The sequence below is a fragment of the Galeopterus variegatus genome, unplaced genomic scaffold (genome assembly GCF_000696425.1).
Source record: "Galeopterus variegatus unplaced genomic scaffold, G_variegatus-3.0.2 Scaffold546, whole genome shotgun sequence".
Lineage (NCBI taxonomy): Eukaryota > Metazoa > Chordata > Mammalia > Dermoptera > Cynocephalidae > Galeopterus > Galeopterus variegatus.
In genome coordinates, this window is record NW_007726657.1 from 136,273 (window position 1) to 161,638 (window position 25,366).

General features: G+C 37.4%; 1 protein-coding gene and 1 pseudogene across 3 annotated transcripts in view; both read right to left on the reverse strand.

The window, feature by feature from the left end:
- Nucleotides 1–25,366, reverse strand: part of MXI1 (MAX interactor 1, dimerization protein) — an 85,980-nt gene that overhangs the window by 7,534 nt on the left and 53,080 nt on the right. For all 3 annotated transcript variants that reach the window (XM_008569940.1, XM_008569939.1, XM_008569941.1), the window contains exon 4: nt 312–426. In XM_008569940.1, coding sequence (XP_008568162.1) covers nt 312–426 — 115 coding nt within the window. The remainder of the gene's footprint in view (nt 1–311; nt 427–25,366) is intronic.
- Nucleotides 22,706–23,927, reverse strand: LOC103588295 (annotated as a pseudogene).

Sequence of the window (25,366 nt, forward strand, 5' to 3'; positions counted from 1 at the left end):
GCTGATGTGTATGAATATATGTATACGAATCACTGCTAATAATTAAACCAGGATCAAGAGAATCATGTACAAATCTGAAAGTAAAAACTCTCACCTTAATGTGTGCTTTGGCTTTGTTGAGCAAACCGAGTGTTGTGTGCCTGGTGCAGTCTGGTCCTAGTGGAATCAAAACTTTTAAGCGTTCTAAACACAGGCGCAGATGAGCTCGTCTAAGAAAGCCAAAAAAAAAAAAAAAAAAAAAACCAAACACTGCTAATAATTAAACCAGGATCAAGAGAATCATGTACAAATCTGAAAGTAAAAACTCTCACCTTAATGTGTGCTTTGGCTTTGTTGAGCAAACCGAGTGTTGTGTGCCTGGTGCAGTCTGGTCCTAGTGGAATCAAAACTTTTAAGCGTTCTAAACACAGGCGCAGATGAGCTCGTCTAAGAAAGCCAAAAAAAAAAAAAAAAAAAAACCGGTCAAATCAGTATAGCCTGGATATTCAACTAGAAACAGCATAAAACCTATTATAAGACAAATAATAATCGCTTCTTGGCCTTTTGGCTAAGAGCAAGTGTAAGACAAATAATAATTTGCAATTATTCAGCCTACAACCAAGTTACCCCCCTAATTCTTCAAAATTTCTGCAAGTGTAAGGGTGCCTACGTTTACGTCTGCCATTTCTGTTATACTCTATACATACATACATTGCAGATTATTATCGCCAATGGTCAGATGTCAGAGATGGTTTATTTTTTGTCCTACCCCATAAACTGTCTCAACTGTGTTAATATGTAAGTGCAAAAACATACTAGGGTAATTGTATTTGATCTTAATGCCTAAAACCACAGGCTAGGGTAGGGATTTTCAGCTGTGGTACCCCGCCAGGATACAAAATGCTCACAAGTTTCCATTTTCTTCCTCTCACCTTTATTCCACACATTCACATCTACCTCTCTGCAACTGTAGCCATCCTACAGTGTGTTACATGTTATTATGTATTAGATTAAACCATATGAAATTTCTAATATTCAGCCATTTCCCATTTATAAAAATGGCAATTTCATATGATCGAACAAAACAGAAACAGCAAAATTTTGTGCCAGCTAGGATAGGGTTAGACAAAATATATGCCCTGTGGACAATTCTAGCTACTGAAATAACAACCCATAGAATAGTCCCTTGCTTCCTATCTAAGCATGCCAGCGCATTAGCTTAATTTTTATTTCTTTTTCTTTCTCTCTCTGTACTCACCTCCAATTTTCTACACAAGGAAAACAAGTAACAAGATTCTTTACTGAAAATCACTGCATTCTCTAATCCACCCATCCTGTGGGGATGTTAGGGGAAATTTTTCTTGGAAATGCTATCAGAGAGGCTCATGGATCTACCTTCCCTGTGTTCTAAAAGGAACTATGATCATGGTGATGAGAATGAATTCTGAGTACATAATTTCATCCTAAAACAATACTAGTCCACATCTTCAGTCCTGTGCTTCATAAGGCATAATATAATGCGGCATTAACAGTACATCAGAAAAGAAATCCACAAATGCATTCAGTTTACCCCTCCTTAAAGAACTATAACTAAAGGTTTAGCAACTTGTCTCAAGTGCACCAGGACCAAAAACACACCATCTGTTTTCTTCTCAGAGAGGGCCAAAATGGTTTTACTAGTTCATCCACCAAACTATGCTTTCTCTGTCTTAATACACAAGAAATAATGTCAAGTGAAATGCTCAAATACTAGCAATTTGAAAGAGGGATAGGAGAAGGTGAGAGGCAGCCAATTATGTCACTGACAAGCAAGGATAATTAAGGCTAGTGAGATCAGAGGTTTGGCTGATGAACTGTCAAGATTCGTTTAGCACTCACTAGCCCAGATATAGTTAAAGGTCTGTTAGTATTTCCCTTCCATATCTCTTTATTGAGTTCAATACCTCAAGTCGAACAATTGGCTCCAGGCTGAAATCTGACATACCTAACGTGAATGAAGGAATGTTTTTATTTTCCCTAAGTTAAAGACATATTAATAAATTCCCCTTAATGATATTTAACAATTTTAAAGTCACTCTTCTCCCCTGCTGTGCTACCTAAATTTATAAAACCTTTAGCAAAATTTTCAATTTTTTCATTTTTATTTTTTAATTTGACATATACTGATTGAACATATTCAAGGGGTACAGAATTATATTTCAACACATGTATACTATGTGTAATGACCAAATCGTGGTAATTAGCATATCTGTCATCACAAAAATTTATCATTTCTCTTCTAGCCATTTGAGAACATACAAAAAAGTTATTGTTAATTATAGACGCCTGGCACTACTACAGACCACTAGAACTTATTTTTCCTATCTAGCTGTGATTTTGTATCCAGTTAACCAACCTCTCCCTATGCCCCTCCCCCTCCCGACATCTAGTAACCACAATTTTACTCTCTTCTTCTAGAAGCTTAACATTTTTTTTTTCTTTAGCTTCTACATATGAGTAAGAACATGCTATATCTATCTTTCACTTATAATGTTTTCCAGGCTTATCCATGTTGCCGCAAATGACTGGAGTTCATTCCTTTTTATGGCTGAGTAGTATTCCATTTTGTATATATTCCACATTTTCTTTATCCATTCATCTGGTAACCAACACCTAGATTGATTCCATATCTTGGCTACTGTGAATAGTGCTGCAATAAACATGGGGGTGCAAATATCTCTTCAGTATACTAATTTTCTTTTCTTTGGATAAATACCCAGCAGTGGGATTGCTGGATCATATGGTAGTTCTATATTTAGTTTTTTGAGGAATCACCATACTATTTTCCATAATGGCTGTACTAATTGACATTCCCACCAACAGTTTATAAGGGTTCCCTTGTAGAGTTAACAATATTTAACAATTTTGAAGTCACTCCTCTCCTGTTGTGCTACCTAAAATTATACAACCTTTAGCAAAATTTTCATTTTTAACTGGAAAATATCTTAGATGAGGAATCTCACATGATCAGAGTGCTCTTGCTAAGCAGACAAAAAACAGAAATTAAAAAAGAACAGGGTAAAAATTGCCTTTAAATTCTGAATTAGGATTACTATGGCATATGCCTAACAACTGCACTCATGATATAACTGGAGGGTGGAGAGAGAGACTGGCAGTTCTCTTGCTAATAATTACAGGCTCTGGCTCTGAATTCAGTCTTTTAAAAGAGTGAACAAAGCAACTAGTAAAGTTAAGTACATTACCACAAGAATAGCTTGTCAATTTTGTTCAACTCCAGAAATTCAGTACATAAATTATTTTTTACTTTTCAGTTTAAGAAACTTTGAAATGATTCCCTACTATAAATTTCACATCATGGAAGAAAAGGGTGGGTCAATTTTCTGTCTTGTGAGACTTACCAAAACCTAGGTTGAAAATAAGTAACATAATATTAAAATGTCTTTTCTCTCTCTTTTAAAAAAATCATTCAGTCATGTATTTATTACGTGACTTTTGTGTACTCAGCACTCTTCCAAATTCTTGCTTGAGCAGGAAAAGTAAAAAAGAAATGTAAATTTTAAGAGTTTATAATATAGACTACAGAACAAAACATACTGTTTTGTTTCATTTGGTTTATACTGAAATAAATCATACAAATATCAAGGGCAACAGATTAACTGGAGGAGGTAGACCTGTCAAAGAGGTTGAAACTTAACTTTGGACTTGAAGGAGATTGAATTTGTCTATGAAAAAGCAAAGATTTCCCATTATTAAAAGAAGAGCGAAAGATCTAAATTTATAGATTGTGAACAAGTTTAAACTTGAAATTAAAAATACCTTAGTTTCTTTCATTCAAGGGAAAACAACGGAACAAGGAAATATCAGCTAAATTCAACAGTGTGGGGATCTGCAATAGCACTATCAAATCAGAAGTACCTAAACCAAAGGATTCAGGTTTGAATAATGCCTAAATGAACAGAGAAGGCAGAATGCTCTCTAAAACGTTTCTTAAAAAGCCATCACTGACTTTAATTACAAATCTGTTCCAAGATACAGCTTAGACCAAGAAAACATATCTTGAGATATAATGTCTCACAAAGGCCAGTGATAGATACCATTCTCCATGTTTTGTAAATACAGTCCTCTAAAATAGATATTAGTATGAAGGATAAGCAGTGAATGATGTTCTCTGCTCCCCTGTGGGGAATGGTGTATCTATGTGAGCTAAATGTCATTTCCTCCAGTATTTTTTTTTTTTTACTTGTAAATGAAACAGGCATTGGAGAGAATAAAAAAAGGTTAACAGCAGTTGACCAAGGGGGAGCCACACTTTTCAAAATCTCATCCAAATGATGCACGTGGTTTTCATGTGTGCTTTTATACTACTTAGGTGTGCTTCCAAGAGCAATGGATATCCTGTGACTATAAACTGGAAAGAGTCAAGTTAAATCAGAAAATCAGTTCTCCTCGATGTGTTAAGTTTTTTCTCTCCAGCAAATTCTTAGAACAAGAACTGTATAGCAAAATTCTTCTTCCCTTACAATGGTGCTGCTCTCCACCCTTTCCCTCATAGTCTCCTTGTTGGTAACCAGATTGTAAGCTTAACCACCAACGACCTAGAAAGGCATATCTTTTTATGCCATCTGGTCCCTTTCTTTTTTTGCCTTCATTCTCATGTGACTGATGGCTCAGGAGCCTCCTGTATGGGGTTGCCAAATCATGGGCTGTAAGACTTTGGGGGGAAAAAAGAGGACAAGAGACAGAATAAAATGGCTTGGTTTGATCTGAAAATGCTTATTCACTGAGAAAAAATTTGCAAGGATGATATGATGATGTTTTTCAAGTCTCCAAGGAATAGAAGAGCTGACATACAGAATAAGGATTCATGAAAGGCTAGTGCTGCACCTCTATTCAAAGTAGGGAAAGAAGTTCAGGAAAGTTAAGGCCACTGGTTCTGAATACTATGATGAGCACTAGACAATTAGCAAGTAGAAAAATCCTGACATAAAATTTATCAAACTAGACTTGATGGAAAATGATAAAAAAAAAAATTAGACCCATTTACTTAACTTTTATTTAACACATAGACACTTTTTCTAAACACATGGATAGCCCAATTAAAACTATGATGCTGAAATATTTCCTATTTTGCATAAGTGATAGTAAAGCAAAGTTAGGATCAGACACTGCAGCAGGATGTGCACCCTGTGAGAAAATTGGAGTCTCCTTGCTGAGAGGGAGGGGGGCACACAATGGAGAGATACCAGTGCACTTTTATTTTCAAAGACACTTCGAGGTCTGTTTTAAAATGGGATTTAAAAGTGGGTTTTACCTAGGGGAAAAGGCAATTCCCAGCCTCTAACCCTGTTAGAGAGAAGGTCCTATCAAAATTCCCCACACCTCCAAAAAGCTCAAGCCCCTTGTGGTTTGAAAAAGAACAATTAAGAGTCTGTTTGGCTTTTACTTTGGTAATTGGGATCATTCTCCTCTACCTCCCCCAAGGAACCAATGCTGCTTTTGATTTCAAACCATGTAAATTCTACTGCCAGACAGACATATCGCAGAACATGAAGGGAAATGATTTTGCTATAAAATGGCCTCTCCTAGTTGCTGCAATATTTTAAAACATAGGTATAACAGCAACAAGAAGCACACACAGTTGTGGGAGAAGAGGGGGAAAAATTCCCTTTCAGAAAAAAATTGCAAGTATCATATGATGATGGCTTTCAAGTCTCTCTCACGAAACTCTAATCCCCCTGGCCCAATAACAAGAAATCTAACCCCTACCATGCCCCACAAACTGTCCATTGGCTGATGCCCTTGGAGGCAGGTCCTTCATTAGAACTTGCTTGTCTTTCATTCCTCCACTACAGGATGCCAAGACTTTGCCAAGTAACTAAATCAAAATGGAAAACAAGTCAAGTGATAGGGACAGTGCTTGTATTTTCCTCTCTACTGAATGTTACACAATGGACTTCGAGTCCTCCCATGAGCCACATTCTTAAAGTGACAGTGGCATGTGGGCCAGGTTTCCCAACTCCCCACACACACTTCTGCACATGACAGCAACTAGACGCTTATCCTACACATTCTATATAACAAAGTTTCTCTAAAATACAATGTGTTGATAATCTTCTGAAAGTCTCCAAAGTTACAAAAAAAAAACCTGCCTATTTTTCTTATGAAAAACTGACATTAAAACGGGATCCTAATATATCAAGCACACTGCTGCTCATTAATCCTATTTACTAAAACAAATATGATCATATTCTTCTGTTCAGCTTATTCTGTTTATGAAATAAGAAAGCTAGACAAGCTATTTCTATAAAATGGCATTCGATAATTATAAGTTTCACCTACTACTTATATATTATCTACTTCACAGAAAATAAACAGACTGTTAACTCCCAGGTAGTAAATTGGCAAGTGGCATTTCCCTAGTGTCAGACCGTTTGTGGTAGTCATGGGATTCAATGACAATAGAAATAAAATCTTAGGAGAATAGCTGGGACTCTCTTCTCACTTTTCAAAAAGAAGCTGCTTTCACTTAATATTCCTCTTAATCGGTATCTTGTAAAATAACCAAATAGGAGTATATCAACAAATGTAATGAAGTTGAAAATTATATAAGATATATACTATATGTAATATAATATAAATTATTCTATTGTCACATTGTCAACCTCAGCACAAAAGGGCTCATCTATATACAAATAAGAATTAAAATCAGTTGAGATACATGTTATTCACTCTTGAAGACTTTTTAAAACCACCTTCTTCCAGTAAAATCTAAGTAGTTCTTAGGGAAGGCTATGTACACCCTTAGGGGTACTCAACACTTAGAGGATATTTGAAGCCACAAGGTTAAACATGGTATCCCTTGCAGAAGTCATAATTTTTTCAAAGCTTTGAAAGAAAAACACTATTTAATATAAAACAAGCACAAATAATGCAAAATGTACTTTTAAAATAAAAGAAGGCTTCAAATAAATTTTACATTATTTCACACTATATCCTAGGACCTCAGGAATCTATGTTCAAACTACTAGAGCAAATTACTACAGATCACAGGGCTCTGGACTTCAGAACATCATTTCTGACTCATGGCTGGAATTATGTCTCTCAAAGGTTTAGAGAGGTAAATAGAAGGGACAGGAGAGAGGAGATACGGGAAAGCGGAAGGCAGCAGGCAGAGGAGAAGGGAGAGAGAGAGAGACTGGAATACTGATGACAACATAGATGCATATTCTTTCTCAAACTATGCAGACTCCATGTAGGCTGAAATTTCATTTAGCCTTTACAACTCATAGACATGAAGAACATGAAGTGCCACTCAGTCCACAACAATGGTCATCAGTAAACAACGAGAACTGCCCTATTAAGCCACTGAGCTATATTTTAAAAGTTGCCAATACCTGTTTGAAGACTGTAATTCGGCCCTCTGCCTACCACCTTTCTAGCCTCATTTTCCATTACTCTCACCCTGCAAACCTCTTCCAGGACCAAATGTGCTTTTAGAGTTGCCTATTTCCCTACCTAGAATGCCCTTCTTTCCAACTGTCCACCTGATGGGCATCTAACTTATCTTTCAGTCCACAGCCAAACTAATGTTTCTTCCATGAGACCTTCCTTGCCATACGCCTTCCTCAGATAATTAATACTTGATTTTTACACTAATCACACGGTATTTTAATTGAGATTGAATCCATACTTTTAGTCATTTCAGTTTTTTTAATACCAAACAGACTGACTGGCACACAGTGGGGAGGAAAGATGTAATGTTATTTCTAGTGGATGTTTCTTGGACTCTCTAACTCACCAAAGTTAAGGTAACAGTCAATACCAGGGCCTCCAAACAGCATAATCAGATGCCAAGACAGCATTCATGAGAAATCTGCTTATGAATGCCAGAACTCTAAACACCTGTATTTTTTTTTGACGCAGCTGTGGTCACCAGTGAATATTAAGATACACCCCACCAAAGATGTCTACATGTAGAGTAACCTAGTCTCCAACCTAACTCTTGATTACAGCCAACATCTCCTTTAATAGTGAAGCAGAGGGTTTAAGGATTGCAGCCATTACAACAAAATGACTTTATCAAAGTATTTACAGTGATGGGGGACTATGACAGCAATATGAAATGAAATTCAGAGGTAACTTTTTCAAGTCCAATTTTTTGCCACCAATTTCAACCTTTTGACCTTATTAACAGGGCCGGGCTCCTAGCAACTGGAAAATTTGACCTAATTTAAATTTGATTTAAGTCTGGCCTCTGTTCCAGCTCTTGTTCAAGAAATAGTGATAATAACAGGTATAACTGCAGGAAGGCAATCACTAAGAAGAAAACAGAAACAGCTAAGATAACCCATGTATAACAGGGAAAAGTCTAAAAAATACTACACAATGCAAGGGAGAAAAACAACTAAATAAACAGTTTTTAATCCCATCTGATAAGTGAGGAACTAGTGTATGCAAAGGTTTATAAGATCCTTGGGACTGCTGATCAGTTGAAGCACAATTTTTTTTTTTATTACCTTGCATTCATCTCCAAGGAAGACTTCCCTTTGACAGCCTCATTTGGAAAAAAATAATTAAAATCTTGTTCCAGAGGTATATGTTCTTCACTGGAACTCTCACGAGGAACCCAGTCTCCAAAGTGATTTAACAGAAATTGCTCACTTGATGTCCATTCTGTGCTAAATTTAGTTTCTACGCATACACCCCCCTCCTGTTATAAAGATTTGGTTTAAAAACATTTTTAAACTTGATCATTCATTCGCCATATTTCTTCGTTGGTCACACAAGAACTTTCTGTATTCCAAGTTTCAAAGTCTGGGAAATAGGGCTTCATCACTGGAGAAAACAGTGGCAATTTGTTCTAAGTACAAAATAGCTTATTTTCCTTTGGCACCTTTCCAGGGGTTTGGGTGGAGGGAAAGGATACTCCTCTCTGGAGAGATCAGGCTCTGAACCTGGAGTACTGTCAAAACTTAGCTGTGGGTGGGAGAGAATTTTTTTTAATTATTTATCTTTCACATCAATTTGGAAACTGATGAAAGGTTTTGCCTTATTAACACTTTTTCTACTCTTCAGCCTTTTGTTGGTGTTCATCCTTATTCTGGCAGCCCCCATGGGCTGCTTTAATGGTAGCAAGGGGCTGCAAAGTGTTGCTGTCCAAAAGAAAAAGCATTCTCTCACAGGGACTGTGAAGGCAATCTGCACTCACAACAGTAGCTACTTGTTAATTTTCTATTTGAAACACAGTGATGTCAATAGTATTGTACCCTGCCAGCCACCATGGGGTAAAGTACATTTTGAAACCAAAACAAACTTCCTATGTGCTGGCAAGTCAGATTTGAGACACAGTGACAATGTTCTGTAAGACACTGACCTAGTTTTATTGCAAAATGCATACAACAAGAATTAAATCTACTCTTCTACAAAAGTTTGTCTAACTCTCACAGCCCCATTCTTTCCAGAGCCCTGTGCAATTGTTTCATTATATAAAATTATTGTCCAGGATGGCAGAGGGAAATGAAGAAATATTGTCACTAATCTCTAATGAAATGGTGATCCTACCTAACAACACACTTGAAAAATACTTTGCAATGTAACTGTCCATTTAGAAGCATAAAATGAAAATAGCAACATGCCTTTAAAAACAGCCCCACTGGGCCGGCCCGGTGGCTCACTCGGGAGAGTGCGGTGCTGATAACACCAAGGCCCCGGGTTCGGATCCCATATAGGGATGGCCGGTTCGCTCACTGGCTGAGCGTGGTGCTGACAACACCAAATCAAGGGTTAAGATCCCCTTACCGGTCATCTTTTTTTAAAAAAATAACTAAATAAAAAATAAAAACAGCCCCACTAATAAGATGTGATTAGTGTAACAGCTCATTTTAAGGGCGTGTATTCACCTAGGAGGAAAAGCACATTTTGAAACAATACTCTGGCCTAAGAATTAATGCATTCCTGGAAGGTGAATATTCACCATTTTTACTGAATATGAGTATCCTGATATTAGAGAGCTAAATGATTAAAAGTGGTAACCATGTTTACTACTGGCAGATGGCAAATGGTCTGGCATTGCTGAACATCTGCCAATTCAGTCAAGCCAACCAGGGATTATTTTTAAAGACCCATTTGAGCACAATTTTCCCAAAATCAAAATACAGTTTGTTTTTTGGTGAGGAAGGGGATAAAATTGGGGTCAGGAAAATAGTAACAAAGAGCAATTGTTTTCCAATATGTTTTCCTTTTTCTTTTAATAACCTTGAGGCATTCATAGGCCATTTAGTACCTCCAGAAAAATAAAATTCACAGAATTTAAAATATGCATTAGTCCTGATAATGATAGAGAATTCATGTTTTGGTGTATCATTTTATTTCTAGATTACTTAAAAGTCCTGAACTTTCTCTTTCATTATACTATATCACATTTTTTTTTTCTGACCACAAAAGGCCCAAATAAAGAGTAGTTTTTGAGAGTTACTTTCAGAGGCAGCCTAGCGTAACATGCCTGGCTCCGATCCTGGGCATGTTCTCCTCTGATAAGGCAGAAATTTGTTCAGTGTTGTATTAGGTCACTGACAGATGAGCACTTTTAGGCAGGTAGAAAGTGAACATGCCTTAAGAACTATTTTCCTTTTTAAAACCCTTTTGAAAAGGGAAAGATGTTCAATAGATTAACAACAATTACAATAATTTCCTAAAAGGTAAACGTTTATCAAGTAAAAGACTAGGTTCAAGCTATTTCTGGGTTGCAGCACTACACTTTAAGACTAACTTTTATTTATACTTGTCTAAATCTTTAGTTTGACACTCCTCTGGAAAAGCCCAGGAAAAGATTAAATGAGAGAGGAATCAGAGCTCAAGTGTTTATTTTATATGATTCCAGCCTGAGCTCAATACTCTTAGAATTTTCTGTCCAAGCACTGATATACAGGTGCTATTACACCTTTTTCCTTTGTATTTGTTTTTTTGATTGACAAATAATAATTGAATGCTTTGATTTCTTTAATGGCTTGGGAGAGCAGCTCTGAAAAACTATACGGTTCCATGGATTTGCAAAGAAGGAAGAGCTGGCTGAGGGAACATGTTCCATTTTGTTACCACTACCTATCAAAATCCTGGCTGTTCATGAGGGGAGGTTGTGTGGCTGTCTTGCCTAAGTATATCCCATCAAGAACATAAAGACTGCTACTCCAACTAAAGAAGCTGGTAGAATTTGGAGGTTAAGTTTGCCAAACTTGGCCACATTTCCTTTCAGATTCCTGCAGGATGAAAGCCCTGAAACATCTTTCAAGATCACCAAACATCTCTCATCTCACAGAACAAAAGACATAGGAAGGATCCTCTGAAATGGTGGAAAATAAGATCCAACATATATTAAGTATATTCTTCTAAAAACACCAATATTTCTTGAACATTGCAAGCCAACAAACCCATGCTCCCTCATTCATCTGACGAATACATGCAGTAGTAAATTCCGACTGCTTTCCAGAGAGTTCTTTTTTCCAGAGAGTTCTAAGAGCCCAGTATCACCAAATTGCTTATTAGGAGATGCCTTCTCCATTACAAAAATAGCAATCTCACCAAGTCGTTCAGCTCTGTCTAAATTGTGTTATGTTTACAAATGTTTTAACTGCAGAGATGGAATTTTTAATCAAAAAAGAACCTTATTTAGAAGATTGGATTTTTTCCACAATTTTGCCAAATACAAGCTGTTCTATAAAGGAATAATTGTGAATCGGGCTGGGATAAAGTGAATCAAGATAGAAAAATCATACAGACATTACAATCCTAGAGAAAAATGCCACAATTGGTCACACCAATGGTCCAAATACCAGAGTTTGGTTTTTGTCAGTGACACCAAAGATATAACGGTAAACCTCCATGATGGCTGTATATATTATAGAGACATACCCCTAACATCATCTACTAAAGCCCAATAGCAATATTTTAATCAAAGAACTGATCTAAACTTGGTTTCATTTTGTTTTCATTTTTTATTGAGGTAGTAAGTCTTTATATAGTTACCACACATTGTATTAAGTAAGACTGTCCTTTTTTTTTTTTTTTCCAGTCTGAAAGTTCTTTTAAGCTTCAAAGGAGATGTATGCCCTAATTTTAGTCATTATGACTTTGGCGAAGAAATCTTTAAGTGTACCCTTTCTTAACTTCCGGATTTCTCCCTTATTCTAATTTAGACATTGCATTTCTGGATTAGGAAGCCCATATCTTTCTCATTTAATTCTAGATTATTTTAAAGGGTCAGCTTTGCTCTACTTACTTCAGGATATGAGTACTGGAAAGTAAAATATTCTGTGAGTAATGGCATAAAATCCTGTATCAACCTCAGTTTTTAGGCAAGCTTAAAAGAGATAGGTTGTGGGTTGAAATTTTAAGAAACTAATAATCTAGGGTTGATGTACTAGAAGAGACAGAAAATTTTAAAAGGCACAGGATTTCCCATGCAAACATCTTGTTTGGGGTTGTCTATTAAAGGATAAATTGAGAAGCATTCAGATAAAATATAAGGTACAAGAGGAAAAACATGATATCAACAGTTACTACATTATTCATCACATAGGGCTTACTAGAATAAAATTAACATCTTCAACAGTACTCTAAAACAGAATGACATCTAAGAGATTCAGGAGAGATAAGGAAATGGGCATTCAGTTATCCTTATTTACCCAGACCTATAGCAGATTTATCTGTCCCAGTTGTAGCTTTTGGTTGTTTACACAAGACACTTGGGCAACCACTACAAAAAAAGAGGGATAACCATAGCAGACATTCTTTCATGGAGAAAACACAGCCATTAAAAATTACACTATTTTATCTATTATTAGAGACATACCAGGAAAGCAACTATAAACTAATGGAATAGGAAGGCTGTATCACATTCTCTAAAAGTACTCTCAGGTCCCTATTTATCTTATCCATGCTGAATAGTTGCTAGTTCACTTTCATCCCAGAGTAAGTGGCAAACTATACATAAATGATTAAAAGATAGCAAAAAAAGATTCAGATGCAGCATTTCTCCTGTCCTTTCAAACATATTGAAAATATGATAAAAACCAATCTGGCAAACTCCTAGAGAGAACTATGCATGTCACAGGAATAATCACTCATTACTAAGCTGTTCATACAAGCTTCAGCCCATGATAACCCCCTGCTATGAGTTTACCTCAACTCCCATCTGGGACACACACAACTTAGCACTTAATTATATAGCGCTTATAGTGGCTTTATTATAATATCTTTTGTCTTTACCTAGTTAGACTATAAACCTCAAGAGCAGGGCCCAGGACTTCTACTTCTTGTATCCTATTCTCAGTACCTAGCACACAGTTTAATGCCTAATAAGTGCTTGTCAGTTGATTTGTAATTATCTTTAGAAGTCCTTTGTCAGTGCCAGAAACTAAGCCACTTCAAATGAACTCCCATTTCCACCAAAGATTTCAAATCAGAAAACATGATCTTGGGGTTAATGGTATATAAGACTGTTAAGAGACATTAGCATAGCCATCTGACCCATAACTTATAAGTCATCCTAGATTAATAGTAAGTTCAAAACAAATCTTAAATTTTCAAGATCAAGTGACCAACGAAGTTTGAAACAAACCCTAAACCTTACCTTTCAACATATTTCCTAGCTATCTCACCTAAAAGTACAAAGAGTGAGAGAGGGAAGAGTGTTGGAGAGAAAGGTTAAATTGTACTTTATCAGAGACAGTAAAACTGCTGCTAAAAAAATGAAGAATTGTTAACTATTGTTTATTCCTAACCACTGTTGGACCTGTACTAGCATCCAACTCCTCTGTACTAAAGTAGTCAAAGCTCTATCAAAAATGTTGAGAAGCCTCTGATTAACCTTCATTTGCCAAGAAAGATGGGTCCATTTTGCAAATCGAAGGTGCCAAGCTCAAACATGTTTGAGCTATAGCTTTTCCATACCCAAACTAAAAAATCCTAGCTAGAAATAAAATATAGCCCTTTATGCCATTTCCAAAAAAGTTTCTCCACTAGAGTCCCACCATTAGAAAAAAAAAATTACTTTAAAATTAAAGCACAAACCAGCACTAACCCTCAAGCTAATATTTCAAAAAAAGTTTTCTATTCCATTCAAGTATTACTAAACTATAATTTTTAAATAAACACCAATTTTATTAGGGCATTTTCTAAGGACAATTAAAATTCAGAAAATGAAAGGCAGATTGCCTATTAACTTTATCATGAGTAAATTAATCTACATAAGAAATCTTTATTTGAATGAAAATTAAAATTCTATGGCCTCAAGAACAGTGAAAAATCAACCTTCTAAGCATGGCAGATCAGTTATGCTAAACATAACAATTTTTTTAAGTTTCCAATAAAATGCTCAATAGGGCAAAAACATGTTTCAATATACCATATTTGAAATTCACTAAAATAGTTACAGATAATTTCCTATTTAATAAACTCTTATTCCTATTTTAATTACTTCATTGCTTTCAAATGAGCCAAACATATATATCCTTGTTAAAAAAAAAAAAAAAAAAGATGTGTATATGTTATATCATACACACACACACACACACTTCTTGATTGTGGTTACGTATGAATGGTTGCAGATGAACACTTATAAGTACCAACTGGCCATTTCAGTAACAATGCCAGCAGCATTTGGAAATTCACAGCATCCTATAATGTTTTCCTAAAGCTATTAACTGTAAACCAAGAGAGACATTCACTTCCCAAGGCCCCGCCCAAGAACACTTCCAGTTGATAGTGGAAACTTCCATGAAAGATTCTATTTGTTTAAATAATTCTACAGGCTTTTAATGATGTCAAATTAAATAGCTATGAGAATAAAACAAATTACAAAAATCAGAAGCAAAACAGGATTAACAAAACTGCAGATGAAAATCATAAGAGTCTATATCTCAAAAAGAAAGTTGAAATATAATAAAATGATAATATCATTTTATAGAGCTATGTAGACAGAACAGGATGACAACATATCAAGGGCAAGACACTTGTATAAATTCCAAACATTTTGAGGAAATGTTTTCATAACAACAAAAAAAGATCTGTCACAGTTTCTATGCTATTTATAGTAAAACTTTAAGTCACAATTGGGTTTTTGGTCTGCTGTACCAATTCAAATACAGAAAGACATGTACTTTCATCTGTAAAACCACAACTCTCAAGAGGTATTTTCCCATGGTACAACAACTTTAGCAGAGGTCCCATTATGAAGCACAATAACCACATATTTCCTAAGTGGGTCATATTACCTAGAATATCCTATGGGGGACAAACTGTTCTCTCTGAAGCAGGAGTGGAGAACAAAACTATTTTCCTTGGAAAGGGAAAATATTTGCAGGGTAGCAAATATCTCACTATGTGCCTTCCTAAAATACTTTCTATTGTGAAGTGGCGGGTTTCTCAAGAAGAAAAAAAAAAGCACAGTTATTTATTTGACTTGGCATTCAACTTTTTTCTCTTAATCTAACAAAAGGTGCACAGCCTGCTACAGAAATGTTCATTACTAATTCACTGAGTAACTATTATTGCAACGCACTGTGTCAGATACAAAGATGAGCAATTTATAGTCTCTGCCCTTATGGGATGTATACAATTTAGAAAGAATATATATGATCTAGAAAGAGGAGAAATTACAGTGTACTGCAGGATGGGTTAAAATTCATGTACGTGACACAAACAGTGAATCTCAGGAATTTAGAGATATCACTTTGGATAATCAGGAAAGGCTTTGAGAAGAAAATATATTTCAGCTGTGCTTTGAAGGGAGCATGAAGCAGCTCTGGTCTGTGAATCGGAAAACCTAGATTCTCATTCTGACTTTGTCATTAACCAGGTTGATGGAGTATAAAACTTAGATGGACTTAGGTTTTAAGAGTACTATACTAGATGATTTTCTAAGGTCCCTTTCAGATTTATTATCTATGGAAATGAATGGAAAGGCTTACATTTATTGCCTTTTTAAATATCTTTTTTTTTAAGTTTACAAGTAATGCACTCTTACTACAAAAATTGTAACAATAAAATCAACATGATAGTTCCCACTTGAATCTCACTCCCTTCCCCAAAGGTAACAAGTGTATCGGTTGACATGTACCTTTTCCTTGGGCCGGCCCATGGCTCACTCGGGAGAGTGCGGTGCTGATAACACCAAGGCCCCGGGTTCGGATCCCATATAGGGATGGCCGGTTCGCTCACTGGCTGAGCGTGGTGCTGACATGTACCTTTTCCAGTGTATTTACATACACATATATGTACATATACAAGGGTACTTCAAAAAGTTCATGGGAAGATTTTCTCTTTTAATTCTATTTTTCAAAAACTTTTTGAAGTATCCTCATAGAAATATATAATTTGGCTTTGTTATTTTTTGACATAAATGAGATCATACTAGAAATACTATTTTGCAATTTGCTTTTTTCATTTAATATGTCTTGGCAATCTCTCCACATACATATATACAGGTCTATATTGTTCTTTTTACCTGCTGCAAGGTATGGATGTATCATAATTCATTCAGCCATTCCCCTATTGATAGAAATTCAGGTTACTTTCAACTTTTGGTTATTATAAACGCTTTTGTTATTCTTGTTCATGACTCTTTGTGCATAGGAAGTTCAAAAGTGGGTGAGGTAATAGTCAATGAATCTGAGCCAAAGGTATAAGGGTAGAAAATACAGGGGAAGATGAAGAAGCTCAAACCAGGCATCCATATTTTCAGCAAAGGAGGAAATAGAGAGTCATAACAGTTTACTGAAAATACCTTTAGTCTAGGAGATAAGAGATATGTGTCCTAGCCATTGGTTCAAAAACTAGATCTGAGAGTAAAAAGTGGGGCTAGGTATTTGAAATCTCAAGATTTTTTGGAACTAGAAAAGATCTCAAAAATCCTTCAATTCACCTCATTGTAGAGGAATTAAAGCCCTATCCACAAACTAGAGTGTGATTTTGATGACTCTTAGCTTTATACTTTTGTCCCACACTCCGTTGGAGAAGTTAAAACAAAACAAAACAAAAAAACAGTTTGAATAGTCACTATGATAAATCCTATAGAGAGACAATAAGAAGTGAGAATGGCCAATCATAAGGAGGATGCAATTAAAGACATCATAAATTTCTAGTGAACTCAATGCTGACCTAGCTCTGATTTCCAGCAACCCTTAGCAACTCTGAAAGCAAAAAAAATAAACAGTGGAGATGTCGCAAAATTAGGACATTAACTTACATACTGATCTGGTTCTACAGCTTCATAAGAAAATTATATTAAATGAGTGTCCCCTACTTTCCAAGACATAGCTACTTTTTTGGTGTTCTATAACTCAGTACTGTAACTGGACTCCTACTGTCTATAAAAGTACAAAGAATATAATTATCTTCTTCAGGACTTTCACATGAATTAAAAACAAGGGTGTCAGTTTACCACCTTTAGACTAAAAAAGGAAAGTAACCATTTTTATTTGCCTAATCAGAAAACTGGATCAGTGGGCCGGCCTGGTGGTGCACTGCTATAGTGCGCCGCTTGGGAAGCGTGGTGGCGCTCCCGCCGAGGGTTCGGATCCCACATACAGACCGGTTCCCGCTCACTGGCTGAGCGAGGCGCAGGAGCAACACCGAGGGCTGCGATCCCGTTGCCGGTCCCGGTCCGGTACGGGGGCGACACTGAGGGTTGCGATCCGTTGCCGGACACGGAAAAAGACAAAAAAAAAAAAGAAAAGAAATGTACTGAATGATTTTTATTTCAAAGTACTGAGCTGAATCCAAATAGTACCAACTCATGCACGACCAACATTTCCTGATCACATACTGAAATTAGTTCGGGATCAAGAATTGATAATCCTCAAATCTGCAGTTTTGGAGCTCATCCTTTTTAAGGTCACTGGAGTCTCTACAGAATCTGGCTCTATCCGGCCCTGCTTCTGGTCACTGAACAATGCTATTTCTCTTTCCCTCCACAACTATACTTTCATTTTGTTGTTCGAGGCATAACGAATACAATCAAGTTATATTTTATTACACCTTAAGTGAAATTGATAAAATTACTACATTCTTTCACCACATGGTCTTAATTTTGTTAGATTTCATTGTTAACCAGAAGTTCTTAAAAACCTTTAAATATACCCTTTTTATATGCGATATAGAGCCCAATCTTTCCCCATTATCAAATATTCATACCATATTAGGTACTGACACCACATAATATATTAGAAACTGACCTGTGGTTAATTACATGTCTTAAGTAATTGTAAAGTGTTCAGTCATTTGTGCAGTGCCATCAGCTGATGATGACATCAGCAGTTTTAAAGTGCCAAACTGTAAGGTCAGTGGACTTTTTAGGACCTTTCTTATCATATGGTAAATGGTATGATGAATGGAAGACCATAAAGTTGGTGAGCAACCCTAGTTAGCCATCTTAGTGGATATGAAGTGCTACCTCACAGTTTTGCTTTTCCCTAATGATTACTGATGCTGAGCATCTTTTCATGTGCTTATTGGCTATTTGCATATCTTCTTTCAAGACACTCTATTGAAATTCTTTGCTCATTTTTAGATTGCGTTGTCTTTTTATTATTTAGTTGTAAGAGTTCTTTATATATGAGGGTACTTCAAAAAGTTCATGTAAAAATAAAATTAAAAGACAATATGAATTTTTCCATGAACTTTTTGAAGTATCCTCATATTCTGGATACGATATTTTTTTTTGGGGGGGGAATACAACTTTCTCATCAGATATGTTTTGCAAACATTTTCTTCTATTCTTTAAGTTGTCTTTTCACTTTCTTTCTTTCTTTCTTTTTATTTTTTTGGCAGCTGGTTGGTACAGGGGGGGGGGAATACAACTTTCTCATCAGATATGTTTTGCAAACATTTTCTTCTATTCTGTAAGTTGTCTTTTCACTTTCTTTCTTTCTTTCTTTTTATTTTTTTGGCAGCTGGTTGGTACAGGGATCCAAACCTTTGACCTTGGTGTTATAACACTGTGCTCTAACCAACTGAGCTCACTGGCCAGCCAGCTAACTGGCCAGTGTCCTTTAAAGCACAAATATTTTTAATTTGATAAAGTCTAGTATATCTATTTTTTCTTTTATTGGTTGTGCTTCTGGTGTTATACATGAGAAACCGTGCCTAATTCAAGATCACAAAAATTTACTCTTATGTTTTTAAAGATTTTTATAGTTTTAGCTCTTAAATTCAGGTTTATGATCCATTATGAGTTAATCTGTGTGTGTGGTATGAAGTAGGGATCCAACTTGATTATTTTGTATGTTGATACCCAGTTGTGTCAGCAGCAGTGTTTGTTAAAAAGACATTAAATTGCCTCGGAATCCTTGTTGAAAATTAGTTGGCCACAAATGTGAGGCATTATCTCTGGACTCTCAATTCTGTTCCACTGATCTGTAAGTCTATTCTTAGACTAGTACCATACTGTAGCTTTGGAGTAAGTTTTGAAATTAGGAAATATGAATCCTCCAACTTTACTCTTTTCAATATTGCTTCAGCCATCCTGGATACCTTGCATTTCCATATGAACTTTAGAATCAGCTTGTCAATTTCTGCAAAAAAGGAAACTGGAACTTTCATAGGGCTTGTGTTGAATCTGTAGGTCAATCTGGGGAGTACTGCCATCTTAACAGTATTAACTCTTCAAGTCCATGAAAATGGGATGTCTTCCCATCTATATAGTTAGGTCTTTTATTTTTTAACAGTGTTTCATAGTTTTCAGGGTACAAGTCAATTAAATTTATTTCTGGGCATTTTATTATTTTGGATGCTATTATAAATGAAATTGTTTTCTTAAATTCATTTTCAGGCTTTCCACTGCTGGTATATAGAAACAACTGGTTGTTGTGTGCCAATCTTATACCCTACAACTTTTCTAAATTCATTTATGAGCTCCAGTAGTTTTCTTGTTGTTGTTGCTGTTGTTTAGGATTTTCTGTGCATAAGATGATGATACTTGCAAATAAAAATGATTTTAATTCCTCTTTTCCAATCTGGACACATTTTATTTCTTTTTCTTGCCTAACTGCCCTGGATAGAACCTTCAGCACAATGCTGAGTATAATTCATAAAAGCTGACGTCGTCGTCTTATTCCTGATGTTAGGGGTGAAGCATTCAGTCTTTCACCATTAAATATGACACTCGCTGTGGGTTTTTCATAAGTGCTCTTTATCAGGTTGAGAACATTACTATAAGGCATTTTCATACTGAGACATGCTAATACTTTTAGTAATCTTAATAATAATCTTATTAATCTTAGTAATAAACCAAGGCTAAGTAAGAAGAGCTTTTGACTAAACTTTACAGAATTAGAGGACACAATCCAAAACTGTAGACTTTTAATCCAGCTGTAACCAAATTCAAACCTACAATAAATGCATGGTTTCCTAACCCCCTAACATGTCTTTTATGCAAGCAAATACCCTTTAAGTACTACTAGTTGAGGTAAGAATTTTAATGAAAGTTCTGCCAAACAAATCTTGTTTTTTCTTCCTAACAAGTGTACATTTTTTTTGTAGAATATGCACGGTGTATAGAAGTGTATTTTATTTTTAAACAAATGTTATACAAGAACAGAAAACATTCAGCTAAAGCCAGTTAAGATATGCTCCTCCTGCCAAGGAATAGTCAGATGATGTACTAAGAAACCATTGCCTAACCCATGGTCACCAAGATTTACCCTTATGCTTTTTCCTAAGATAAGGCAGACCAAAACACTTACTCGGTCAAAATATCCATGTCAAACTGGGACATGGTAGGCAGTCTAGAAAAAAAATATTGTATTCATTATCATGTCCAAACAATTGGGATAAACATAACTAATACATCAAAAATTTTAACACAAAAAAATTTGAAATTCTTTATGTAATTCCAATCTCCAAGTATATATGAGAGTACGTCAAAAAGTTCATGGAAAGATTCATATTATCATTTAATTCTATTTTCCCACAAACTTTTTGAAGTGCCATCATATAAATCTTTTTCTTGTAAAAATGCTTACCATTTTCAAATCATGGAATGAAAAAGGAATAAAGATCTCACAAATGAAGCATAAACTCCATCAGGTAAACTGTTCCCCTTTACAAAATTACCCATCCTTATCTTTGTGTACTATATGATATCCTCATGAACTAAAGAGTTAATAAGCCTCTTAAGCTAGTTACTAGTTCTTTTCTTTTAAGCAGAATAAGGTCATGCAGGGTAAAAATCCTTTAATATGTTCCCACTTATCAAGTGGGACATATAATTTATTTACGTTTTAAGAATTCATTAAGTTTTCTACTTCCCTCTTATGAAATTACTTTATTATATCTGTTGAGTTCTCAAAAGTATATTATATATTTGTCACTTTTAACTTAAGTCATTATAAATCTACTTAGTATCACATATCATTCTTTCATTCAATTAATATTTACTAAATGACTGTTATATGCTAGCGGTAAATAAGACAAAGTCTCTGCCTTCCTGAGACTTATATTTTAGTGAAAGAAGTCAAATAATACAAACAAATAAATAAATAATTCAGACAGATATAAATGTTAAGGTAACATACAAGGCAATGGGACAAAAAGTGACTGGAGGAGTGATTATTGTTCTCTAAGGAGATGACCCGAAAGCTGAGAACTAGATAATAATGAAGAACTAGAGTAAGGGCTTTCCAAGCAGAAGGAACTGCAAGCGCAAAAAGCCCTAAGATGGAAATGAGCATGGACAGTGTATTTGAGAAAAAAAGAAAGCATTGTAACTGGGACCATAAGAGACAAGGGATAGAGTGATAGGACTTTGCAGGCGACAGATTTTATCTAATTGCAGTGGGAAGCCAGTGGAAGATTGTTAACAGAGAAATGACATGATATATCTTTTGAAAAGATCATCTTGCTGCTATGTGAAGAATGAAATGTAAGGCGGAATGAATAGTAGCAGTTAACAAAAAATAATATTTTCTTTACAGTGTTTCTTAGTCCTCTCTCTTCCATTCTGTTCCCAATTCTATTATCTGGCTCTTATATCTTTCTACTACATGGACTACTTCAAAAGCACCAAAACTGGTCTCCCTGCTTCTATAGCTAGACTATACTTTTTTTTTTTTCCAAAGATAAACGGGATCTGGCTTATTCTGCCTTGGCAGGGTGGTCCTGAGAATGACTGGTGCCACCCATGAGGGCCCAAGAGCCAGTTAAGACCAATGGTGGGAGAGGAGGGGGGGGGTCTCACAGCCCCTGGAATGCAGTTAAGCCAGGCCAAGGTGTGGAAGCAGCTGTGGAAGGCCAGGGCAGGGTGCCCCTTCCACTCAGTGTGGAAGGCACCAGACTGGGACCAGGCCATGTCTACAGGGCAACGGGGCCCAGGCAACATGGGCACCCGAGAAGAGGGGCACATGGTCACATGACACAAAACATGAAACACAGGCACAGGGCTCATGAAAAAGCACATGGACAAGTGGGCACAGATTCACAGGCCAGAGGGACACCCAGCCTTGGCAGGGCCAGAAACAATGACATAATGGTGGTGTCATATCCAGATCACAGGGGAGACATGGCACTATGAGACACATAGACTTAATGGCCAAAATGTGCTGACCAGACCATGGAACTAGAAGGATATGGAAAGGGAGCCTTTTGACACCACTGCACTGGAATCATGTGAGGCGAGAGTGGTAGGGGCTGGTCTGAAGGCACCTGGGGCAATCCCCACAAAGACCCTATGGGCTTAGTTCATCTTCCACACTTTGTTGAACAGCTTTACCACCTCATTGTAGATGATAAACATGATGTCCAGGCAGACCCAGCCCAGGCGGGAGACAGTACCCTCATAGAATGCTTTCGGACCCTACAGGATATGCTGGCCACAGTCCCATGTGTTCCCATATTTGTGCGACTCCAGGGCCTGCATCTGGGTCTGGATCATGTCCCAGTGTTTGGAGTTTTCCCAAAGACACTGGCTGGCTGCGCTGGCAGTAACTCCAAAGACCCCAGTGATCAGCAGGTTCATTGGCTTGTTAGGGTTGTCCCCTCTGTAGGAGTTGCTCAAGGAGTTTATGACAAAGAAGCAGATGGCCTGGTTCAAGCCTTGCTTCAGCACAGTGGCCACAAGGCCCTGGTATGTCTCTTCAGCCCTTCTTCCTGCACAATCTCCCTAACCCCACGGTAGAATCCTCTGTACTTAGGGTTGGAGGAGTTCTGGTCATGGATGAACTTACCTTGATGGTCTCCATGGGGCACATGACCATCCCAGCCTCAGCCAGGCTGGCACCCAGGCCACACAGCAGCCTGCTCGTGCTGTCCAGCCATCTCTGGGGGTCCCACAAGTGGGTTATGAGGAACTCAAACATTCCAAATCTGATGGCCACCTTGGAGATGGAGCCCTAGAGCAGGGAGCTGAGCCACAGTACAGGCCCAGGACACCATGGCTGCAGACTGTCTGCCTCACACAGTCCCCTGTGCCCCCGTACATCAGCAGATGCGAGTGCTCGTCCAACTGCAGCTGCGTCTTCACATACTATGTGGGAAACATGATATGGATTTTGGTGCCACATACCAAGCTGCCTCCCAGGATTGCCTTCCCCTGGTGTGTCAGCTTCCAGAGTGCTGCTGCTGCAGCCGCCAGAGAGCAGGAGCCATAAGGGAGGGAGGCTAGGTGCCCAGTGTCAGCCTCAGGTCCAAGCCTCCCGCACTCAGCATCTGGTCACGGTGGTGGGGTTTTTTGCTTGTTTTTTAATGCTTTGATCATGCCTATCTCTTTGCCTCAAAAGCCTCAAAAACTCACCACTGCCAGCAAAATAAAATCCAAATTCCTGGAAATTTAGTAACATTTCACAGTCTAATCCCAAACCACCAGTCTGACCCCATCTCCCACTACTAATTTGATAAACACTGCTGTTCCAGTCAATATGGTCTACTTTCCTGAAACAGCTTATGATGCCACCTTCCATGGCTCTACTCACACCAAACCCTTTCCTTATTCTTTTTCTAATATTCAAATTCTCTCTCTTCAGCATTCTTCTTGGCTATCCAGAGCGATGGCTTTTTAACTATGACTCATAGTACTTTGTATCATGATCCGGTATACACAAGTGTCACAATTCTATGTTTAACTTTACTTCGTGCAATGCACTTTGGTACTGTAGTCCCCCCTTATCCATGGGGAATATTTTCTAAGACCCCCTGTAGATGCCCAACACCGCAGATAGTACCAAACTACTATGTTTTTTCCTATACATACATATCTATGATAAAGTTTAATTTATAAATTAGGCACAGTAAGCAATTAACAATAATAACTAATAATAAAACAACAATTATAACAATATAATGTAATAAATGTTCTATGAATGTGGTCTTTTTCTCTCTAAAAATTTCTTATTGTACTGTACTCACCATTCTTGTGATGATGTGAGATGATACAATGCCTACGTGATGAGATGAAGTGAGGTGAATGGGATAGGGATTGTGACTTAAATTCAAATTCCAGAAATAAACAATTCATAAGTTTTAAGTTCCTTGCTTTTCTAAGTAGAATGATGAAATCTCACATAATCCTGCTCCAGCCAGCCTGGACTGCTGTTAGTCACTTAGTAGCCATCTTGATTAACAGATCGACTGTTGAGGTAACAAACACAGTGCTTGTGTTCAAGTAACTCTTATTTTACTTAATAATGGCCCCAAAGCACAAGAGTAGTGATGTAATATTTTCAGGCTGCAATTGACCTTAGTAACTGAAATTGTGGAAAGCAAAACTGTGGATAAGGGGGGACTAATATATTTTCTATTCTATTTCTTTTTCAAAATGACTCACTAAAACCATCGCACAAGGGGACCGGGCCCCCCCTGGGACCCACGGCATGGCCCACAACCAGGCACACCATGACAGCGCATAGGGGCCCGCCCAGGGACCCACGGCATGGAGCCAGGGACCAGACGCACCCCACAACCAGGCACACTGCCAGCACCGAGGAGCATGCCAAAAACATCACTTCCGTGTGGGTGGCCCACCACAGCCACCACAATAACCATGGCTGGAGTGCATTGACACAAGGAGAGTCACCAGCAGAGATAAAGAAAAGAAGAGGATGTTTCTCTCCACAAAGCCCATTTCGGAGTGACAGAAGACACATCTGTTCTATGTTAATATTGGGGGACCTGATCACACCTCTCAGCATTGGCCAGATCATCTAGGCAACAAATCAACAGAGTAACCATTATTCTTTCAGAAGGAGAGAAGAAGGGCCGGCCCGGTGGCGCACTCGGTGGAGTGCGGCACTTGGGAGTGCGGCGGCGCTCCCGCCGAGGGTTCGGATCCCATATAGAGACCGGTCCGCTCACTGGTTGAGCGCGGTGCGGCCGCGACACCGAGGGTTGCGATCCCGTTACC